At 38.6% G+C, this 23,621-nt stretch overlaps 1 protein-coding gene across 1 annotated transcript; it reads left to right on the forward strand.

Moving 5' to 3' along the window:
• Positions 1–18,354: 18,354 nt before the first annotated feature.
• Positions 18,355–22,875, forward strand: LOC145044030 (agamous-like MADS-box protein MADS2). Its single transcript, XM_078992830.1, has 8 exons — positions 18,355–18,852; positions 20,246–20,324; positions 20,558–20,622; positions 20,710–20,809; positions 21,170–21,211; positions 21,312–21,353; positions 21,467–21,627; positions 22,450–22,875. The coding sequence occupies exons 1-8, from the start codon at positions 18,668–18,670 to the stop codon at positions 22,532–22,534; spliced, it is 759 nt and encodes a 252-aa protein (XP_078848956.1). The 5' UTR covers positions 18,355–18,667; the 3' UTR covers positions 22,535–22,875.
• The last annotated feature ends 746 nt before the right edge of the window (positions 22,876–23,621 follow it).

Raw genomic sequence — 23,621 nt, forward strand, 5'->3', positions numbered from 1 at the left:
TGGGAAGCTTAGATATGTGACATCTTGAGTTTGAAGGATAGATCTGAGGTTGCTACCTCAGATCTGGAGTGGAGAAGGTCCTAAGAGCATTAAAGTCCTTGTTCTTGTGTTGTTAATGAAGCTATCATGTCCCAAACCCTAGTTCTAAAGTGAATAAGGCCTAGATCTCTTTGGATTCACGTAAAGGTTGCCACTTTACGTGATGGATGGATTGTGGGAGGTTAGATCTATGTTTTGGATCAATTGCATGGCCTGGAGTGCTTCTGTATAGATTCAGACCGGTGGTACTCGGCGAGTCACATGGGTGACCTCGACGAGTTGCTTGAAGATGAGCTGGAACTCGATGAGTTGGATGAACAACTCGGCAAGTAGGTTGAAGATAGCCTTAAACTTGGCGAGTCTGTTCTTGGACTCGGCGAGTCTTGTCGAAGAGTCCCAATATTTTCTGGTTGAGTCGAGAATCGGTGAGTCAAGGGATGACTCAGTGAGTTGGACAGGACAGAACTCGGAATCAGTGAACTCGGTGAGTCAGCAGGCCGAGTCGGCGAGTAGGGTCAACCTGGAAGGTTGACTTTGGCCAGGACTTTGACTTTGATCGGAATTGAGTTAGTTGACTTTTAGAGGTCTATCAGGCTAAGTGTCGCTTTGTTATTGGTAGCTCGGAGAGTAGAGGAGCAGCGTTTCAGACGGTGGTTGGTTAGCAGTCCAAGGGGTACCAGCAGGATTCAGCAGTTCAGGTGAGTTTCCTTTCAGTAGGAACGGGTCTAAGGCCACAATGTCGGCCCGTTCAGTTAGCAGTAGTTCCTGGACTTTGGCTCGATGCAGTAGTTAGTATGTTTGATGTCTTCGTGGCTCAGACAGGATTATGTGTTATGTGTTATGTGTTATGTGTTCCGGGCTACGGCCCGATGCAGTATGCAGTATATGTGTTCATGCTAATTGATATGTTATGCCATGCTATGTTCAGTCAGTTTCCGGACTTCGGTCCGATGCAGGGGACAAGGTCCCATTCAGTTAGTCCGGACTTCGGTCCAATGCAGGGGACAAGGTCCCAGTCAGTTTTCGGACTTCGGTCTGATGCAGGGGGCAAGGCCCCAGTTAGTCCGGACTTCGGTCCGATGCAGGGGACAGGATCCCAATCAGTTTCCAGACTTCGGTCCGATGCAGGGGGCAAGGCCCCAGTTAGTCCGGACCTCCGTCCGATGGAGTGGGCAAGGCCTAGTATGTGCTTTATATGTTATTGTATGGTATATGGTAGTTTGGGGGAGCTCACTAAGCTTCGTGCTTACAGTTTCAGTTTTTGGTTTCAGGTACTCAGTTTTCAAAGGAGGAGCTCGGGAAGATTGCAGTGCACACACCATAGTCAGCTAGCCTGGGATGTTTTACTCTGATAATAATTTTGTATTTCGAATTAATGCTACGAAATTATGTTATGATTTATGATACGATTTTTATGAATATGGTTTTAGTAATGTTTTTTTAAAAGAAAATTTTAGTCATGATTTTTGGGATTTTTCAAGTTGGTATCAGAGCCTTGGTTTGAGGGATTCGGATACATTTCGAATGTGTCTGAACTCAAACTAAGGAAATGGTAAAAGGTTTTCAAAAGAAAGACATTTTCGAAAGAAATTTTTAGGAAAGAAAGAGTTTTTGGAAAAAGCGAAAAGAAATTTTAGAAAGAAAAGAACTTTAAAAAAAAATGTTGTGCATGCAATCAGCCGAGCTCAAGTAAGTACTCCCAAATTACCCATGAAAGTTTTTGTGATGATTATCAGTTTCAGTTTCAGTAGAACAGCATGCTAGTATAGGACTAAGGATCTAGGAGGATGCCTTATGTGCCTGCTATATGTGCTTTAGCTTTACAAGATTTGCATGCTAGTATTGAGTAGACAATAGTAGGATAGCCTGTTAGGGTTATGCCTGATAATATGAGCTTAGCATTGTATGCTAGTACAGTATCTCGTTATGAGAATAGATTTGCTTGAGTATTTTCCTGTATCTGAATGCTGCTTGCTTTGTGCTTTGTGGGACTCTGAGTGATGGGAGTTAGCCATTTGGTGAATACGTCACATCACATGTGATCAGGGTTGAATAATCTTAGAGTGTTGGATTTGGCCCTATTGCGCAGCTCTTGTTTGAGTCTAACCGTTGTAGGGACGAGTCTTTTACTCGAAGGATTATCTGAGCCTCATCACATGTGATGGTATTCAGGTGATGGCTAATTAGTATTACAAGGAGGCCTTCAGCAGCTGAGGACTGGTTAGAGTGGAGTCAGAGATTTCCCTAGGGCAAGCCTAGGATAAGAGTAGCAGATATCAGTAGCAGTAGAGTGACTTGGTGGAGTTGAGGTAACTCTTGAGGAAAGTACGGATAGATGTGGAAGGTAGTATGGGCCCGTACTACTGAAAGCAGAGGATCCGTACTCGATTTAAGAGGGGACGAGACAAAACCAGGGAACTAGTAGAGTGTGTGAGAGATCCCTCATCAGCGGTGAGTATATTGATCAGTAGTGTGTGATATTTTTCAGCATGGTGACTTTGCGCGAGATACCAGTTAGCAGTTCAGGCACCAGGGAGGGATCTGGCTCGGGCTCTGGAGCCAGGCAGCTTGACGATCAGATGCAGAATTTCATTTTTGCAGAGATTATGCGCAACATTATCAATCAGACTCCAGTGATTTTCAGTTCAGTTAAAGAGGCCATCATGGAACTTATGGATAGTCATCCTGAGGCCTTTAGGGCCGGAGTGGTTTCAGGGCAGATTGGGGCTCGTCTAGAGCCCGATTCTTATGCGGTTCAGGGAGATCCCATTTCCAGTTTATGCCATCAAGGGACAAGAGTGAGTCAGGCACCCTATCTTCAAAAGAGACCTCTGCATGATTGGATAGTTGAGGAGGTTTCACGATCCATTCGCGAGGGGTTGCCCGGCATGGTCGCGAGGATTATTGATAGGTTGACTATGAAGCTCCATGATCAGATAACAGTTGTTTAGATGATGGATGGGGTCGATAGGGTAGCTCAGGAACGAGATATGGGTAGAGAGTCGGGAAGGAAGAGGAAAACAGATGGGTCACAGGTAGCCACAGGTTCGGGCAAGAGGCCCAAAGGGTCAGATCGGAGATCGAGGTACTATTAGAGCCGCAGTCGATGCGGGAAGTGTGGTAGGTCGCACTTGGGTGCGTGCAGGAGGGGTAGTGGTGGTGTTGTGGGCTGCTTCAGGTGCGGCCGAATGGGTCATTTTAGCAGGGATTGTACTACTACTATCACCTAGGGACTTGACCCGATATGTTTCTATTGCGGTCAGAGAGGCCACAAGAAGGCCCACTGTCCAGGTGTGTATGCAGCAGAGCAGGTGATAGCTCCTGCGTTTATGTCTTCAAGTACCACCAGCGGTTGCCAGGGCCGGTCAAGGGCGCCCACGGCTTGAAGCAGATTGTACCGGTTGATTGTAGCTAGGGTTCGAGCAGCGACGGGTGTTGGAGGTATGTATCTTTGCCTTCCTGTCAATTACTATTCCTGATATTATTGTTATGTTGTAGCAACGATATTTATAAGCGTATGTATTGGGGTATTCTAATACCTGTTTGTGACCAAGCTATATGCCATTTACATACCTTGGATTTTTGGTTATTAGATAAGGGTTGGTTTTTATCGAAGAAAGTTACTTAGGGTGCAGTATTGTAGCATGCCTTGGAGGGACTCGGTATGTCTCGCTAATTCGACGCTGTATAAGTATTAGAAATGGAATGGTTAGATCCCTAGCTATGGTAATCGTGGGATTCCTCAGCAGATTAATTATGAATGGTAGCAAGGATTGGGAATTCTATTCATTGAGCAGCGAGGTGTGAGCAGGATCGAAGCGGGGGAGAATTCTCTGAGTATGCAAGGGCAAGAGCACGCTGACCCGGAATGAGTACACAATCTTTGAAAAGAATGGATAGTAGCATAGCAATGGGTGGATCAAGGAGTTCAGAATTGGGAGTTTGGGGATCTTTCCAACAGTTAGTTCATGTAATCGATATGGTTAGTAGCTGTTTGGGAATCCAGGTTGGAGGACCGTCGATAGGACTCTATTGAGTCGGGCGAAGGATCTTGAAAAAGGTTAGCACGAGATGTTCCGTATTAGTAGTCGAGGGTGGAGACAGCATATAGGGTTGTGTGGATTCAGGAGTTGGAAGTTTGGAAACTTCCCCAATGTTAGTTTCATGTTATGGGTTAGTAGACGGTTGGTTTGGGGACCAAGTCGAAGAATTCCTCAACGGACGTTAATTTAATCAAGGATATAAGATGTCGAGGTTGATGTAGCATCCGATGATTGAGGTCTGATGTTGAGAAGTCAGGATGAGGAATTGCTAGCAGAACTAGGGATAGTCAAGAAGTCCCCGGAATAGTGATTGGTAAGCAGTCAGATAGTGGTAGTAGTGTTGTAAGTCTGCGGGGGTAGCCATAGCGTACACTAGCAGTCAGATAGTAGTAGTAGTGTTGTAAGTCTGCGGGGGTAGCCGTAGCGTACACTAGCAGTCAGATAGTAGTAGAGTGATGTAAGCCTACGGAGGTAGACGTAGCGTTCACTAGCAGTCAGGCAGTATTAGGGAGTTGTAGGTCTACGGGTGTGGTCGTAGCATTTGCCAGGATAATAGACAGCATGAGCGCGTTATCTGGACGCAAAAAGGGGGAAAGCAGTAGTACCCACCAGTTCGTGTGCAGCAGCGAGCATTTAGAAAGCCATGGGTTAGATTTCGAATTTTCTAGAGTTTTGTCATGGTTGAGCTAGCCATGCGACAGATGGATCGTCAATACAGTCATGAGATCAGGGAAGCAGTGAGCCATTGGGATTTATGTATGTTAAGGGTTACCATTAGCCTGAGAGCCATTATTATAGTCTCGGATTTGTTGACGATTGGAACCGGTCGGTTGGATCGGGAGGTCGTTTGGACCACAATAACAGGATGATTAGTGGAATCTAGTTCTACAAAAAGGTTTTGTTCCAAACAGTTCAGTGTTTCAGGTAGTTCAGTGTTGCAGGCAATTCAGTGTTTCAGGCAGTTCAGTGTTTCAGGCAGTTCAGTGCTTCGGGCAGTTCAATGTTCCAGGCAGTTCAGTGTTCAGATGTTTGTAGTATTTTTGAGCAGTATTAATTTTGTGTCGGACTGCAAGTTCAGCCTTATTAATTGGACCTGGGTGGTCTCAGTTCATCCGGAAGCCAGATTTGGAATAGCAGAATTTTCAGTCTGTAGCAGTGTGAGTATGTAGGTATGGAGTTTTAGATTCCCAACTTGTTTCGGTGAAAGAATTGTGTAGCAGTGGTTCACCCTGAGGGATGTTTTGAGGGTCGTAAGTGTGGTGGATTTTCCTAACCCGAGGGTGCTAGAGCTAGTTCAGCATGTGCATGCGATTGCAGGAAGAGAACTCATGGGAGTTTCTCTGAAGAGTGTGTCTTTCTGTCAGCATGGAATGGATAGAGTTGGACTCGGATCGGAAGTCGGGTAGTGTATAGTTAATTATAGCTCATATGGGTCGAGTAATGGTTGTGATTTGGAGCAGTGTTGCATCATGAGTAGTACTCAGTTGTTGTGTGTGGTTATCGGAGGGTAAAGTCGGTGCCCGGTTTGAGACGGTGTTCAGGACACTGAGACGAAAGAGAAAGTGAGTTCGAGTTTCGATGGGTATGTCTTGAGAGATCTGGTCCGGTTAAGGCCAGGTGGCGTGTTGTGGGGATATTTATGGAGATGAGTTGTCGTAGGCTTCGAGGACGAAGCCTAATTTAAGTGGGGGAGAATTGTAACATCCTGAAATATCAAGAGTAGAGTTGAAGGGTTAAAAGTGTGATTTTGAAGGGCGACTCGGCGAGTCCATGGATGGACTCGGCGAGTAGGATCGCGACTTTGGTCGCGTGTCAAGTGGCCTACTCGGCGAGTCCAAAGATGGACTCGGCGAGTAGGTGCTGGGTGAAGAAAACCCTAAATCCGGGTAATGAGCCCTATATAAAGAACATTATGTTTCCTACCCAGCCTCTTTGATCCCCCTTGAGCCCTAGAAACCCTAATTTCGTGGAGGAACACCATTGTTGAGCAAATTGGAGCTTGGAGAAGTGCTTGTTGAAGAAATATTGAAGGAGAAGAGGCTTGGATCAAAGGGTTTTGTTTGGATTCGAGTTTCATTGCTGGTGGGGGATTCTTTGGAGGTAATATCTCGTTCTTGGGCTGTGTTCTACTAGATTCTCATTTTTGGGGTTGTGTGGGAAGCTTAGATATGTGACATCTTGAGTTTGAAGGATAGATCTGAGGTTGCTACCTCAGATCTGGAGTGGAGAAGGTCCTAAGAGCATTAAAGCCCCTGTTCTTGTGTTGTTAATGGAGCTATCATGTCCCAAACCCTAGTTCTAAAGTGAATAAGGCCTAGATCTCTTTGGATTCACGTAAAGGTTGCCACTTTACGTGATGGATGGATTGTAGGAGGTTAGATCTATGTTTTGGATCAATTGCATTGCCTGGAGTGCTTCTGTATAGATTCAGACCGGTGGTACTCGGCGAGTCACATGGGTGACCTCGACGAGTTGTTTGAAGATGAGCTGGAACTCGACGAGTTGGATGAACAACTCGGCGAGTAGGTTGAAGATAGCCTTAGACTCGGCGAGTCTGTTCGTGGACTCGGCGAGTCTTTTCGAAGAGTCCCAATATTTTCTGGTTGAGTCGAGAATCGGTGAGTCAAGGGATGACTCAGTGCGTTGGACAGGACAGAACTCGGAATCAGTGAACTCGGCGAGTCACCATGCCGACTCGGCGAGTAGGGTCAACCTGGAAGGTTGACTTTGGCCAGGACTTTGACTTTGATCGGAATTGAGTTAGTTGAGTTTTAGAGGTCTATCGGGCTAAGTGTCGCTTTGTTATTGGTAGCTCGGAGAGTAGAGGAGCAGCGTTTCAGACGGTGGTTGGTTAGCAGTCCAAGGGGTACCAGCAGGATTCAGCAGTTCAGGTGAGTTTCCTTTCAGTAGGAACGGGTCTAAGGCCACAATTTCGGCCCGTTCAGTTAGCAGTAGTTCCCGGACTTCGGTCCGATGCAGTAGTTAGTATGTTTGATGCCTTCGTGGCTCAGACAGCATTATGTGTTATGTGTTCCGGGCTATGGCCCGATGCAGTATGCAGTATATGTGTTCATGCTAATTGATATGTTATACCATGCTATGTTCAGTCAGTTTCCGGACTTCGGTCCGATGCAGGGGACAAGATCCCAGTCAGTTAGTCCGGACTTCGGTCCGATGCAGGGGACAAGGTCCCAGTCAGTTTTCGGACTTCGGTCCGATGCAGGGGGCAAGGCCCTAGTTAGTCCGGACTTCGGTCCGATGTAGGGGACAGGGTCCCAATCAGTTTCCATACTTTGGTCCGATGCAGGGGGCAAGGCCCCAGTTAGTCCGGACCTCGGTCCGATGGAGTGGGCAAGGCCCAGTATGTGCTTTATATGTTATTGTATGGTATATGGTAGTTTGGGGGAGCTCACTAAGCTTCGTGCTTACAGTTTCAGTTTTTGGTTTCAGGTACTCAGTTTTCAAAGGAGGAGCTTGGGAAGATTGCAGTGCACACACCATAGTCAGCTAGCCTGGGATGTTTTACTCTGATAATAATTTTGTATTTCGAATTAATGCTACAAAATTATGTTATGATTTATGATACGATTTTTATGAATATGGTTTTAGTAATGTTTTTTTAAAAGAAAATTTTAGTTATGATTTTTGGGATGTTTCAAGTTGGTATCAGAGCCTTGGTTTGAGGGATTCGGATACATTTCGAATGTGTCTGAACTCAAACTAAGGAAATGGTAAAAGGTTTTGAAAAGAAAGACATTTTCGAAAGAAATTTTTAGGAAAGAAAGAGTTTTTGGAAAAAGCGAAAAGAAATTTTAGAAAGAAAAGAACTTTAAAAAAAAAAATGTTGTGCATGCAATCAGCCGAGCTCAAGTAAGTACTCCCAAATTACCCATGAAAGTTTTTGTGATGATTATCAGTTTCAGTTTCAGTAGAACAGCATGCTAGTATAGGACTAAGGATCTAGGAGGATGCCTTATGTGCCTGCTATATGTGCTTTAGCTTTACAAGATTTGCATGCTAGTATTGAGTAGACAATAGTAGGATAGCCTGTTAGGGTTATGCATGATAATATGAGCTTAGCATTGTATGCTAGTACAGTATCTCGATATGAGAATAGATTTGCTTGAGTAGTTTCCTGTATCCGAATGCTGCTTGCTTTGTGCTTTGTGGGACTCTGAGTGATGGGAGTTAGCCATTTGGTGAATACGTCACATCACATGTGATCAGGGTTGAATAATCTTAGAGTGTTGGATTTAGCCCTATTGCGCAGCTCTTGTTTGAGTCTAACCGTTGTAGGGACGAGTCTTTTACTCGAAGGATTATCTGAGCCTCATCACATGTGATGGTATTCAGGTGATGGCTAATTAGTATTACAAGGAGGCCTTCAGCAGCTGAGGACTGGTTTGAGTGGAGTCAGAGATTTCCCTAGGGCAAGCCTAGGATAAGAGTAGCAGATATCAGTAGCAGTAGAGTGACTTGGTGGAGTTGAGGTAACTCTTGAGGAAAGTACGGATAGATATGGAAGGTAGTATGGGCCCGTACTACTGAAAGCAGAGGATCCGTACTCGATTTAAGAGGGGACGAGACAAAACCAGGGAACTAGTAGAGTGTGTGAGAGAGATCCCTCATCAGCGGTGAGTATATTGATCAGTAGTGTGTGATATTTTTCAGCATGGTGACTTTGCGCGAGATACCATTTAGCAGTTCAGGCACCAGGGAGGGATCTGGCTCGGGCTCTGGAGCCAGGCAACTTGACGATCAGATGCAGAATTTCATTTCTGCAGAGATTATGCGCAACATTATCGATCAGACTCCAGTGATTTTCGGTTCAGTTAAAGAGGCCATCATGGAAATTATGGATAGTCATCTTGAGGCCTTTAGGGCCGGAGTGGTTTCAGGGCAGATTGGGGCTCGTCTAGAGCCCGATTCTTATGAGGTTCAGGGAGATCCCATTTCCAGTTTTCGCCATCAAGGGACAAGAGTGAGTCAGGCACCCTATCTTCAGGAGAGACCTCTGCATGATTGGATAGTTGAGGAGGTTTCACGATCCATTCACGAGGGGTTGCCCGACATGGTCGCGAGGATTATTGATAGGTTGACTATGAAGCTCCATGATCAGATAACAGTTGTTCAGATGATGGATGGGGTCGATAGGGTAGCTCAGGAACGAGAGACGGGCAGAGAGTCGGGAAGGAAGAGGAAAACAGATGGGTCATAGGTAGCCACAGGTTCGGGCAAAAGGCCCAAAGGGTCAGATCGGAGATCGAGGTACTATCAGAGCCGCAGTCGATGCGGGAAGTGTGGTAGGTCGCACTTGGGTGCATGCAGGAGTGGTAGTGGTGGTGTTGTGGGCTGCTTCAGGTGCGGCCGAATGGGTCATTTCAGCAGGGATTATACTACTACCATCACCCAGGGACTTGACCCGATATGTTTCCATTGCGGTCAGAGAGGCCACAAGAAGGACCACTGTCCAGGTGTGTATGCAGCAGAGCAGGTGATAACTCCTGCGTCTATGTCTTCAAGTACCACCAGCGGTTGCCGGGGCCGGTCAAGGGCGCCCACGGCTTGAAGCAGACTGTACTGGTTGATTGCAGCTAGGGTTCGAGCAGCGACGGGTGTTGGAGGTATGTATCTTTGCCTTCCTGTCAATTACTATTCCTGATATTATTGTTATGTTGTAGCAACGATATTTATAAGCGTATGTATTGGGGTATTCTAATACCTGTTTGTGACCAAGCTATATGCCATTTGCATACCTTGGATTTTTGGTTATTAGATAAGGGTTGGGTTTTATCGAAGAAAGTTACTTAGGGTGCAGTATTGTAGCATGCCTTGGTGGGACTCGGTATGTCTCGCTAGTTCGAAGTTGTATAAGTATTAGAAATGGAATGGTTAGATCCCTAGCTATAGTAATCGTGGGATTCCTCAGCAGATTCATTATGAATGGTAGCAAGGATTGGGAATTCTATTCATTGAGCAGCGAGGTGTGAACAGGATCGAAGCGGGGGAGAATTCTCTGAGTATGCGAGGGCAAGAGCACGCTGACCCGGAATGAGTACACAATCTTTGAAAAGAATGGATAGTAGCATAGCAATGGGTGGATCAAGGAGTTCAGAATTGGGAGTTTGGAGATCTTTCCAACAGTTAGTTCATGTAATCGATATGGTTAGTAGCTATTTGGGAATCCAGGTTGGAGGACCGTCGATAGGACTCTATTGAGTCGGGCGAAGGATCTTGAAAAAGGTTAGCACGAGATGTTCCGTATTAGTAGTCGAGGGTAGAGACAGCATATAGGGTTATGTGGATTCAGGAGTTGGAAGTTTGGAAACTTCCCCAATGTTAGTTTCATGTTATAGGTTAGTAGACGGTTGGTTTGGGGACCAAGTCGAAGAATTCCTCAACGGACGTTAATTTAATCAAGGATATAAGATGTCAAGGTTGATGTAGCATCCGATGATTGAGGTCTGATGTTGAGAAGTCAGGATGAGGAATTGCTAGCAGAACTAGGGATAGTCAGGAAGTCCCCAGAATAGTGATTGGTAAGCAGTCAGATAGTGGTAGTAGTGTTGTAAGTCTGCGGGGGTAGCCGTAGCGTACACTAGCAGTCAGATAGTAGTAGTAGTGTTGTAAGTCTGTGGGGGTAGCCGTAGCGTACACTAGCAGTCAGATAGTAGTAGAGTGATGTAAGCCTGCGGAGGTAGACGTAGCGTTCACTAGCAGCCAGGCAGTATTAGGGAGTTGTAGGTATACGGGTGTGGTCGTAGCATTTGCCAGGATAATAGACAGCATGAGCGCATTATCTGGACGCAAAAAGGGGGAAAGCAGTAGTACCCACCAGTTCGTGTGCAACAGCGAGCATTTAGAAATCCATGGGTTAGATTTCGAATTTTCCAGAGTTTTGTCATGGTTGAGCTAGCCATGCGACAGATGGATCGTCAATACAGTCATGAGATCAGGGAAGCAGTGAGCCATTGGGATTTATGTATGTTAAGGGTTACCATTAACCTGAGAGCCATTATTATAGTCTCGGATTTGTTGACGATTGGAACCGGTCGGTTGGATCGGGAGGTCGTTAGGACCACAGTAACAGGATGATTAGTGGAAGCTAGTTCTAAAGAAAGGTTTCGTTCCAAACAGTTCAGTGTTTCAGGTAGTTCAGTGTTGCAGGCAATTCATTGTTTCAGGCAGTTCAGTGCTTCGGGCAGTTCAATGTTCCAAGCAGTTCAGTGTTCAGGTGTTTGTAGTATTTTTGAGCAGTATTAATTTTGTGTCGGACTGCAAGTTCAGCCTTATTAATTGGACCTGGGTGGTCTCAGTTCATCCGGAAGCCAGATTTGGAATAGCAGAATTTTCAGTCTGTAGCAGTGTGAGTATGCAGGTATGGAGTTTTAGATTCCCAACTTGTTTCGGTGAAAGAATTGTGTAGCAGTGGTTCATCCTGAGAGATGTTTTGAGGGTCGTCAGTGTGGTGGAATTTTCTAACCCGAGGGTGCTAGAGCTAGTTCAGCATGTGCATGCGATTGCAGGAAGAGAACTCATGGGAGTTTCTCTGAAGAGTGTGTCTTTCTGTCAGCATGGAATGGATAGAGTTGGACTCGGATCGGAAGTCGGGTGGTGTATAGTTAATTATAGCTCATATGGGTCGAGTAATGGTTGTGATTTGGAGCAGTGTTGCATCATGAGTAGTACTCAGTTGTTGTGTGTGGTTATCGGAGGGTAAATTCGGTGCCCGGTTTGAGACGGTGTTCAGGACACCGAGAGGAAAGAGAAAGTGAGTTCGAGTTTTGATGGGTATGTCTTGAGAGATCTGGTCCGGTTAAGGCCAGGTGGCGTGTTGTGGGGATATTTTTGGAGATGAGTTGTCGTAGGCTTCGAGGATGAAGCCTAATTTAAGTGGGGGAGAATTGTAACATCCTGAAATATCAAGAGTAGAGTTGAAGGGTTAAAAGTGTGATTTTGAAGGGCGACTCGGCGAGTAGGATCGCGACTTTGGTCGCGTGTCAAGTGGCCTACTCGGCGAGTCCAAAGATGGACTCGGCGAGTAGGTGCTGGGTGAAGAAAACCCTAAATCCGGGGAATGAGCCCTATATAAAGAACATTATGTTTCCTCCCCAGCCTCTTTGATCCCCCTTGAGCCCCAGAAACCCTAATTTCGTGGAGGAACACCATTGTTGAGCAAATTGGAGCTTGGAGAAGTGCTTGTTGAAGAAATATTGAAGGAGAAGAGGCTTGGATCAAAGGGTTTTGTTTGGATTCGAGTTTCATTGCTGGTGGGGCATTCTTTGGAGGTAATATCTCGTTCTTGGGCTGTGTTCTTCTAGATTCTCATTTTTGGGGTTGTGTAGGAAGCTTAGATATGTGACATCTTGAGTTTGAAGGATAGATCTGAGGTTGCTACCTTAGATCTGGAGTGGAGAAGGTCCTAAGAGCATTGAAGTCCCTGTTCTTGTGTTGTTAATGGAGCTATCATGTCCCAAACCCTAGTTCTAAAGTGAATAAGGCCTAGATCTCTTTGGATTCACGTAAAGGTTGCCACTTTACGTGATGGATGGATTGTAGGAGGTTAGATCTATGTTTTGGATCAATTGCATGGCCTGTAGTGCTTCTGTATAGATTCAGACCGGTGGTACTCGGCGAGTCACATGGGTGACCTCGACGAGTTGTTTGAAGATGAGCTGGAACTCGACGAGTTGGATGAACAACTTGGCGAGTAGGTTGAAGATAGCCTTAGACTCGGCGAGTCTGTTCTTGGACTCGGCGAGTCTTGTCGAAGAGTCCTAATATTTTCTGGTTGAGTCGAGAATCGGTGAGTCAAGGGATGACTCAGTGAGTTGGACAGGACAGAACTCGGAATCAGTGAACTCGGCGAGTCAACAGGCCGACTCGGCGAGTAGGGTCAACCTGGAAGGTTGACTTTGGCCAGGACTTTGACTTTGATTGGAATTGAGTTAGTTGACTTTTAGAGGTCTATCAGGCTAAGTGTCGCTTTGTTATTGGTAGCTCGGAGAGTAGAGGAGCAGCGTTTCAGACGGTGGTTGGTTAGCAGTCTAAGGGGTACCAGCAGGATTCAGCAGTTCAGGTGAGTTTCCTTTCAGTAGGAACGGGTCTAAGGCTACAATGTCGGCCCGTTCAGTTAGCAGTAGTTCCCGGACTTCGGTCCGATGCAGTAGTTAGTATGTTTGATGCCTTCGTGGCTCAGACAGGATTATGTTTTATGTGTTATGTGTTATGTGTTCCGGGCTACGGCCCGATGCAGTATGCAGTATATGTGTTCATGCTAATTGATATGTTATACCATGCTATGTTCAGTCAGTTTCCGGACTTCGGTCCGATGCAGGGGACAAGATCCCAATCAGTTAGTCCGGACTTCGGTCCGATGCAGGGGACAAGGTCCCAGTCAGTTTTCGGACTTCGGTCCGATGCAGGGGCAAGGCCCCAGTTAGTCCGGACTTCGGTCCGATGCAGGGGACAGGGTCCCAATCAGTTTCTAGACTTCGGTCCGATGCAGGGGGCAAGGCCCCAGTTAGTCCGGACCTCGGTCCGATGGAGTGGGCAAGGCCCAGTATGTGTTTTATATGTTATTGTATGGTATGTGGTAGTTTGGGGGAGCTCACTAAGCTTTGTGCTTACAGTTTCAGTTTTTGGTTTCAGGTACTCAGTTTTCAAAGGAGGAGCTCGGGAGGATTGCAGTGCACACACCATAGTTAGCTAGTCTGGGATGTTTTACTCTGATAATAATTTTGTATTTCGAATTAATGCTACGAAATTATGTTATGATTTATGATACGGTTTTTATGAATATGGTTTTAGTAATGTTTTTTTAAAAGAAAATTTTAGTCATGATTTTTGGGATGTTTTATTATATTAAGGGTAAAATGGTTATTTCATATCAATAGGAACTAAGCATGTAAGAAAAAAAAAACAAACTAGGAACAGTTTGAGTTAACTTTTTTAAAATATGGACTAAATACGATTTTTAGCATGTGCACGAGTAACGATTGTTGTAATTTACCCTAAAAATAATATGTTTATACGATTTCAAATGAAAATGGTTGACATTATATATCGGATAACATGCTATTCGATTTGGAACAAAAAATGGAGTATCAAAATATAAAAAATATGAAAGTTTTAATGTTTTTTGTGCAATTTTTTTTTTCAATTTTGATATGTCATCATGTCATATTATTCCCAATAATCACGTAGTTTCATGATAATATACCATGTCACAAAATAATGATACTTCAACGTTGGTAACTAGATTAATTGGTCATATGGTTAACATTACAAAAACCTATAAAACTTAATGATTAAATTGTAAAAAAAATATATATATACTCTCAAATTTCATTTTTATTAAAACATAGTGAATTTTATATCATTACCCCGATGTGTTAAAATATGAAAATAAAATACATGTTTTTAATTAATCAAAAGCAATTATACCATTGTAAAAGAAATACAAAATAAGTTGTATATAATTGTTTGCAGTGATGGAGTTAGATGTGGCGTTAAGGGTACTACAGCACCCTCAAAAAAATTGTTTGATTTATATAAAAAAATTATTTGTAAACATATTCTATATTATTGTACCACCAGCTAAAAATTAACAACATGAAATATTTATTGATAATGTTTGTATCTTATATAAAAATTTCTAACTTCATTGCTAATTGTTTGGATGGTTATTGTACTTTCATAAGCAATCCATCATGAACAAACATGATTGCTAATTGTTTGGATGGTTATTGTACTTTCATAAGCAATCCATCATGAACAAACATGATGAGTATTATATTAACAACAAATTTTTTACATGTTTTCTTATTTTTCAAAATATAATTTAATTTTGTTTTGCATAAAAAATACCAATAAATTATTTCATTATATACAAATGATTATTTAAGTTAACCGCTTCTTCATATAAAAAAAAACACTTTCCCATCACCAACTCAATAATATATAGAAATATTATGGGTGTGTTTAAATTAACTACTAACGGGTAGCTTGTAGCTTGTAGCGTTTTGTTAAATGCTTCATGAAATAATATTTGGATTTTCAACGTTTTGATTAAACTAAACGCCAGAAACTTGTAGTGTCAGACAAGATTTTCTGTTTTAAACGGAACATTTTATCAAACGCTATAAGTCAAAAGCTTTCAAACTCTCAAAAACGTTCTGTGCCAAACACAGCCTATGCTTTGTTAGTATTTTGTGAACAAACGGTAAACTTGAATGGTTATATGCATGATTCTAAAAGACGTGGAATGACACAAGTTTGTTAAGCGTGACATCATAATTACGTGTTAATGTGCGTCATAACGTGTTTTCGCGCAAGTTTTTTTATAAACGTAATTTTTTTCTGATCAAACATGAAACAATTGATTTTTTGTTATTTTTTTTCTAAGAATTATTGATATGACACTTTTAAAAAATTGATATATGTGATATAATTTTATAATTATATGATTTCATTTTTTTTTTAAATATATAAAAATGTCAGATCTTACAAACATCATGGCTTAAGGCTTAACTTTACGATCATATCATTTGAAAATTGGTTGGAACAAGTATATAATTTATTAATATTTTTATACAAATAAAATTAAGTATTATTTTTATATAATGTTAAAGCTTTGTTATTCTTCTAAAAGTAAATTTTTATTCTTCTAAAATTAAGCTTTCCTTTGAAAATTGAGATGTTAGGTATAGCTAGTCCTTTACTCCTTTATCAACTCATAAGACGAAAAATCTCAAATTATGTTAAATACTGTAAACCTGTTAAAGTATTTATGATAAGATAAAAATGTGATTTGATCATCATAGAAATAAAATAATAAAATAAGGGGGGCGAAATGACTGCACCTTTTGTTTGTCTTTCCCGGGGGGGCCTTTTTGAAAACTTTAAAACTATAATAATAATAATAATAGCTACGTGTTGGAATCTTATTGGACTTGATATAGTGGACGTTAATATCACTTACTGGCAATACCACGTGTTGATATGACAAGTGCACAACGATTACACTGTATTTCCAATAACGTACAACTTTAACCCTTCATTATTTTGTACTTCTCATTTATTGCCCCATTTTACATTTATGTACAACTTTGCCCCCTGTAGAATTTGGTTTTTTAATATTTTATCCTTTTTGTCCTGAATGTGGTATATTATATAATTCTTTTGAGACAGTAAACTGAACAGATATGACCACTGAAGACCAATGTCATAAAACACGATTGTACTACTCCGACCAAATTTGATATAAAAATTATAAACGGTTTACATTCTTTTTAAAGAAAATTACTATTATCAACCACAAGTGTTTGCATTTGGTTAAAAAAGGGAAATTACATCTGAAAATGTATTTTCTTTTTCAATTCATATATTAATGCATTTATAGTGGCATACAAGATAAGTTTATAATCAAACGATCAAATCTAACTATCTAAGAAGGTAAATCCAAATTAACAGACCAAGTTAATTAGATGGTAATGGATCTATATCTCTTATAAAAGAGTTATAGGACACAAAGTTTATTACATTTTTAAAGACAATGGGTAACTTAACAAAATTACAATTAGAAATGTAAAAGTATATTTATGTTAAACCATGTTAACTAACATGTTACTTTTTTAATGCAATAGACATTCTTATTATTTTAATTTTAAGCTCTTCCACTTTCAAGCACATTTATTATAATATAATATTGTGTTAAACTGAATAAAATTCGATGTTTTAGAATTAATATATGTATTTTTTAAAAGGTAGTTTTTTAGACAACAGACAAATATATTAGAAATGGTGTTAAGCTAAGCTGAAGGAGGTCAACCACCGTTGGTGACGATATGGAGTCACATTCATGGCCTCATGTAGTCATGTGAAAAAGAGCAACCAATTGTGGGTATTTGAAAAAGCCATCATTGTGGATATTAAAGATCATCATAAATATAAAATGTTAGAATTAATTTTAGTGTAATTAATAATAGTTAATAACTACATAGTTGCATTAAAAATTATTCATAATATTAAGAATGCAAAACTCATGGGTAAATATAATTAAAATTGTATATGGTTAATTATCTTAGACTAGATTAATTTGTAAATTACATTTACATTAAAAATTTATAAACATATATTTCAGCATTCCATATTCTAGTGATGAAATGTTTCTCTTTTCATATTAATGTTTTAAATTATGTTTAACTTTTTAGTTTTTAATAATATATATTTATGAATAGTTAAAATTGCAAAACTCTTTTTTTTATCAACACCGGCATTCATCTAGTTTTGAAGTAACTAAAACCTTGTTCGACAACCCTTTTGCCATATATATGATATTTAAATTCGTTTCGAAACTATAGCTAATAAATAATACTTTAGCAATTGTTCAAATTAGTTTGACAAATAAATACCCTTTCATAAAAGTAAACTTTAATTATAGATAATATATGTCAACTTTTTCAATAGTTTGCAAACACAAAAGTATGATTTATATGTTTTACTTTAATATTAGGGTATCGACCAATATAACACGTTCTTTGTACTTTGGTTCTAACGTTAAAAATGTGTAAATCCTAATTAAGGTTATGGTCTGAATCATAAATTTGCAATAAGACCTGTTAGTGTTGATGTGTAAGGGTGACAAAATACCATTTTTAATATAAATTATGAATGTGGATTATAATCCCATTTTACTATAAAAATCGTCTAGTTAATAGTTGACACGGACTATTATAAGATCAAATACAGAAATACTTCAACTTCATATAGTACATTATCTTAAGCTCTGTCTTTTTCACTGAAAACTCAGTGTACATGAAAATGATGATTATTTAAGGTAAGAAAATCATGATAAATTTAGAATTAAAAAGTTATAAAAAATGAAGATAGATATCTTACTAAAATGTTTTTTTTTTTTTTTAATCAAATACTATAAAACTAACTTTTACAGCTTCAGTCGATAATATCATACAGCAAAAATTGTACGTATAAAAGCAAAAAAGTAAAATAATACAAATAATAACAATATATAGAAAAGAAATCCTATGATTTGGACCTGTCATGAGCCGACACGTGTGATACCTATTTAAGGTTGGTGACATATGTTGATGTATTTTATCTGTAAAAACTAATAATTCACCATTGACTCAACGACGCGCTCACCTCAATCACTTATTCTAACAAGCGTGTTAAACACGCGCTGTATTGCGAGTGGGATTCGTCTCCGTGAGATGATGCTTGCTTGTGTTTCTCAAATAGGTTAAAAAGCATGAAGCTTTGAAGATGCAAACAGCACCAACCCTAAATTTCATTTCTGGGTATCAAATATGAAAGAAAAAAAGTCTTGAAAACCCTAAATAGAGAGAATCCGAGATTCAATCCACGACTCATCTCTGTTCGTGTGTGTGTTTTTTCTCAAAAATTTCAAGATTTTTTTTCTTGTATGATCTTGACGCAACATCACTACAAGTTTCTTCTTCTTCTTTTTTCTTTATTTCGACTTCAGTATTGATTTTGATTCGGTTTTGGGTGTTGAAGAACTTCAAGATTTGGGCTTCTTGTTCGTGAAATCTTGAAGAGATATGGGGAGGGGAAGAGTGGAACTGAAGAGGATCGAAAATAAGATAAATCGGCAGGTGACTTTTGCTAAAAGAAGAAATGGACTTCTGAAGAAAGCCTATGAACTCTCTGTTCTTTGTGATGCCGAAGTCGCTCTTATCATCTTTTCGAATCGTGGGAAACTTTATGAGTTCTGCAGCACCTCCAAGTACACATCTTTACTCTGTGTGTGTGTCTTTGTGTGTTTCTTTTTGTAGATCTGATGTGGGTTATACGTTTCTTGATGATCATGGATTTAGATTCTTTTAAGCTTTTTTAGTGATTTGATATAACACCCACAACTTGAATAACTAAATGGTTTGTGTTTTAACAATCTTTTCGAAATTTTATAGTTCAGGGTTGAAATTAGGTTTAGTAATCTAGGACTTGAGTAGATCTCATGTGTTTACGAAGTAAAAACAAGAAATTGGGAAGAATTTTACTTTTGGTTTTGGTTTTTAATTGGAAATGAATTATCTTTCGGGTCTTGATTGATACGATCCAGTTTCGCAACAAAAGTAAGATTTTTTTTTTTTTATATTTTAATATGAGTTTTTTCGCATCAAAATCGATGAATCGTTGTTGTTTTTAAGAAACTAACTACATTTATCAATAGCAATCATCATCGATCTTTACCTTTTGTTAACGATCTTAATTTCGTTCTAAATCCTGTTCGTTTGATCGGTTTCTTTTTCGTTATTGTGTAGAATTAGTTGGTGGTTATTAGATTTTGTGGGGATTAGAGCTGAGAGTTCATTGAATTCATAGACTGAAGAACAAAATCTTTACCTAATTTTCTCTTGGAACCCTAATTTTCAGCACAATTTTCAAAACAAAATCATCCAATCATAGATTTTGTTTTGTCCTTTTCTCATTTCAAATCAACGTAACATGCTTTTTGGATTTGGGAATTAATAAGATGATTTAGCATATAAAAATCATTTATCATTCTAATAAACCCTAGCTACTCGATCACTACCCACTTTATCTAGTTCATGATCATGGCTAGTGGACTTTTTCTCTTTTATATTATTTTAAAATTTCCCCTATTTATAGAGACTAGAGTTGTGTATAGTAAAAAACGTGACTGATTGAATCATGGTTTTTTTTTTTGAACTTTTGATATTGAAGAGTCGAATCGATACGTACACACTTTATTTTATTTCAAGTTCGACAAATACAAATATGTTATGCAAGTTAGATTAGAAGGTTTAATGGCATTGCATTAAATAAAACATGGATCTTATATGTCTTAAAAAGTTATAATATGTAGATTATCATAGTTTTGTGTTTTTGCATTGATATGATGGATCATGTCCTATATACTATAATAAACATTTGAAACAACATGAACCAATGGATATTTATGGGACAAAAATCTATAAAAGTGAATAACTATTTACGACTTTTCATGTCTTAAATGAGTTAATTTCATGAATCAAATGACTTCACCCTTCGATTAGAAACTTAATTTTGATTTACTCCTAGACCAATTTTAACATAAAATAATTGAACACTAATGAGATATTTTCTTTAATTGTTATAATTTTATTGTATCTCAGTATGCTCAAGATGCTCGAAAGGTATCAGAATTGCACTTATAGTTCAATGGAAGTGAACCGGACCGCTAATGATGCCGAGGTATGACATTATTTTCTATTTCTACGAAAAAGACAGTCAGTTGTGTTGGATTAACTGTTGTTGTAATCCTATATCTAAATGTTTCTTAGCACTTTAACCGTTTTTATTCTTTTTGTTACTCTTAGCTACTTCTTAATATATTAATGGGATCCAGACACGTATCTTTACAGTATACGTGTCTGTACCATATGCGACTCTCATATTCTAAATGGTTTATTCTTTTGATATTTTAGCAAAGTAGCTACAAGGAATACATGAAACTAAAAGCCAAATACGAGTCTCTACAACAATACCAAAGGTAATTAGTGTTTTTGTGACTATAGTAAAGATCTAATTTATACTTATTTATTGAGGCTAACAAAGGCAAACAAAATTCTTATCATAGGCAACTCTTTGGGGAAGATTTAGGGCCCCTAAATCTAAAAGAACTCGAGCAACTCGAGCGCCAACTTGACTCCACTCTCAGGCAAATTCGTTCCATAAGGGTAAAAGTCACCAAATCTTTTTTAAAACTTATCTTTAAAACTTCATAATCTTTGGGGATATTTGGATATCCAATCAAAAAGTGTTACGATTTCAAGAATCACATATAATTAATTATTCGACTAAAAAACTAACATATTTACAAAAACTTTACATTTCATTTTAATAATGATCAGTTTTCTTACATCAATTCGTTAATTACATACTTCTCCGATTTCCAAAAGCATTAAAATATTTATGTTTGGTGAAATTTAAAGTTTCTTAATGGTGAAACCGGATCTATTTCCTATACGTACCCATATTTGGTATAATATCTTTGAAAACGTGTACAAATCTGTATGATCGTATGCTTAAAAATGCAGACTCAATCAATGTTGGATCGTCTTTCTGATCTTCAAGTAAAGGTATTGTAATTCTCGTCTTCAAGATTCAAATTGTCTTCAAAATAAAAATAAAAAATATTATATTTAACTAATTACAATTAAATCGATCATGAAATCACAGGAAAGGATGTGGCTTGAAGCGAACAAAGCTTTGCAGAATAAGGTATAAGAACATCGATGGATGAAAGTATTTACACTATTTAATCATACAATATAATCTAGAAACAATTATTAGAGAAAAATAACTTCTTTTTTTTTTTTTTTTTGTTCATGTAGTTGGAAGAATTTTATGCAGAAAACCAAGCAGGGCCTTCATGGGCAGGAGGAGAAAATGGTAATTCATTTGCGCAACATCATCATCAACATCACCAGGATCATCATCCTCAACCTCAGGGCTTCTTTCAGCCTCTAGACTGCAACTCTAATTTGCAAATGGGGTATTAATTCCTGACATCAAAATTACTAATTTGCCCAATTTCCGATAAATTGAAATTAGATCGTTTGGGTGTTATTTATTAAAAATTTAGTAATTAAAAGGGTTAAACGAATAAATAACAACCTGTTTTCATTAAACTTTATACTATTTTTTTTAGTAATTCTATCCAATTGTATCGATATCAATAAATCAACGCAAGAAATTAGAATGTTGTAATAGAAAAATAAAATTGGATGTTTTAATACATAAATAAATAATAAACATGATACTTTTATCTAGCATTTAGACTTTTGTTAAAATGAGAAATCTCTATATGTGTCTTCGATAAGATGACGTGATGATAAAAGATATAACTAGTAAACAAAATTAAATCGGAAATGAAATCGATTATGTTGTCACCACATCTTTGATGATTTATATATATACTGGATGTGATACGTGGTTTTAAATAAAATAAGATTTTTTTTTTTTTTCTTTCTGATGTTTAAGAAATTCGATATACTATTTGATACTTTCATTAGAGAAAGAGATAATAATTATTTTATTAATGAATAATTAGATATTTATAGAAAAATAAATAAATAAATAATCACACGTGACATATCAAGAATAAGAATTTTTATGTGAAATGGTAGGAGGGTGTTCGGGTTTCTGTAACAAAATGATTAAATTTATCAATAGTTATGTAGTTTTATGTTTACATCATTAGTTGCCTCTTAAAAAACCATGATTAAAGGGTATCTTAGACAATTTACATATAATTTGTACTTTGCGCTTGGGTTTATTTATTTATTTATTAATAAAAATCCAAATTAAATTGCAGGTATAACACAATAGGTTCAAGCCAGATAGCAGCATCAACAAGTGGACAAAATGTCAATGGAATAGTGCCTGGATGGATGCTTTGAAAATGGATATCAGTTTGACTTTTCACATTGACATGGTCAATTAAGCTTCCATTAATCTGGTCAACCCTCTCGATCCTTTTTTGGTGATATAAAATCTACAATAAGCATGATCTATAATAATTTTGGCTGAATTATGTGTGATATGTAAGAACCTAGTACCATTGAAGAAACACAAAAAGGAACAACCTTTTTTTTTTTTTTTTACAAAGTTTTAAGTTTTTTGTGTGCATATTATAATTTGCCTAAACGTTGGATATGTTCTTTGTTCACGTTTCCATCGGTTGTTTTAAAAACGTAAATTTGGCATCATTTTATCTTGTGATAGTTATTATATAAGTTTATGATCTTGGTTTTGGTAATGAAGGGTATTTAGACATTGTTGTGAACTTGTGATAGGTATAAAACAAATTTATGATTTTGGTTTGGGTATTGATGAGCATTTTAAATATCTTTATAATCTTATAGATACTCAAACATTTGCACATCTAATGTCCATAAATTGGACTATCTTGGATGTCAAAAGGGTCATGTTAATTAGGCACTTTAGCGAAGCAAGATTTAAATCCTAATGTGTTGGGTATCATGAAATTTGTTCATGAATAATTTTGAATGAAATATGGCAACTATAAATTTTAGCACAACAGTGGAAATCCTTACTAGAATTGCGAAAAAGGTCTAATTAATAATAGATATTTCAATTTTCAAAGAGCCCTAAAATATTATTATTATAAGTACATATATTTTTAATTTCATTTGATGGGATATTTACAGAATGTTAGTTAGGCGGTTAAGGTAGTTTTTGCACAATTAATTTCACTACCTAGGTCCCGCTTTTAGAACCAACCACTTTCTAAAAGTTCACTTCCAAGTTTCAACACCTTAACATTTTCTCATTCTAATATCCCCCTCCTTGCGGTTAAGGTAATGACTTTGGGCGTGGCTAGCTCCCATAGTATGATGGCGGTGTATACAAAGCTCTGGAATATATACACCATTATATTGTTGACTGGCGATTAGTAGCGGTTACGGCTTCATGCACGTGAGTTGCAACCTACAATCTGAACCGATGAGGGGTTTTTGGAGTTAT

The sequence above is a fragment of the Lactuca saligna genome, chromosome 4 (assembly GCF_052625555.1).
Source record: "Lactuca saligna cultivar CGN05327 chromosome 4, ASM5262555v1, whole genome shotgun sequence".
NCBI classification, from domain to species: Eukaryota; Viridiplantae; Streptophyta; class Magnoliopsida; order Asterales; family Asteraceae; genus Lactuca; species Lactuca saligna.

What these genes read in the sequence shown, in the direction of transcription:
- LOC145044030 (XM_078992830.1), top strand. Translation starts at nt 18,668, where the DNA reads ATGGGGAGGGGAAGAGTGGAACTGAAGAGGATCGAAAATAAGATAAAT. An exon ending in GGACCGCTAATGATGCCGAG is followed by an intron (nt 20,325 to 20,557) that starts GTATGACATTAT and finishes TTGATATTTTAG; the next exon opens with CAAAGTAGCTACAAGGAATA. An exon ending in ACAAAGCTTTGCAGAATAAG is followed by an intron (nt 21,354 to 21,466) that starts GTATAAGAACAT and finishes TTGTTCATGTAG; the next exon opens with TTGGAAGAATTTTATGCAGA.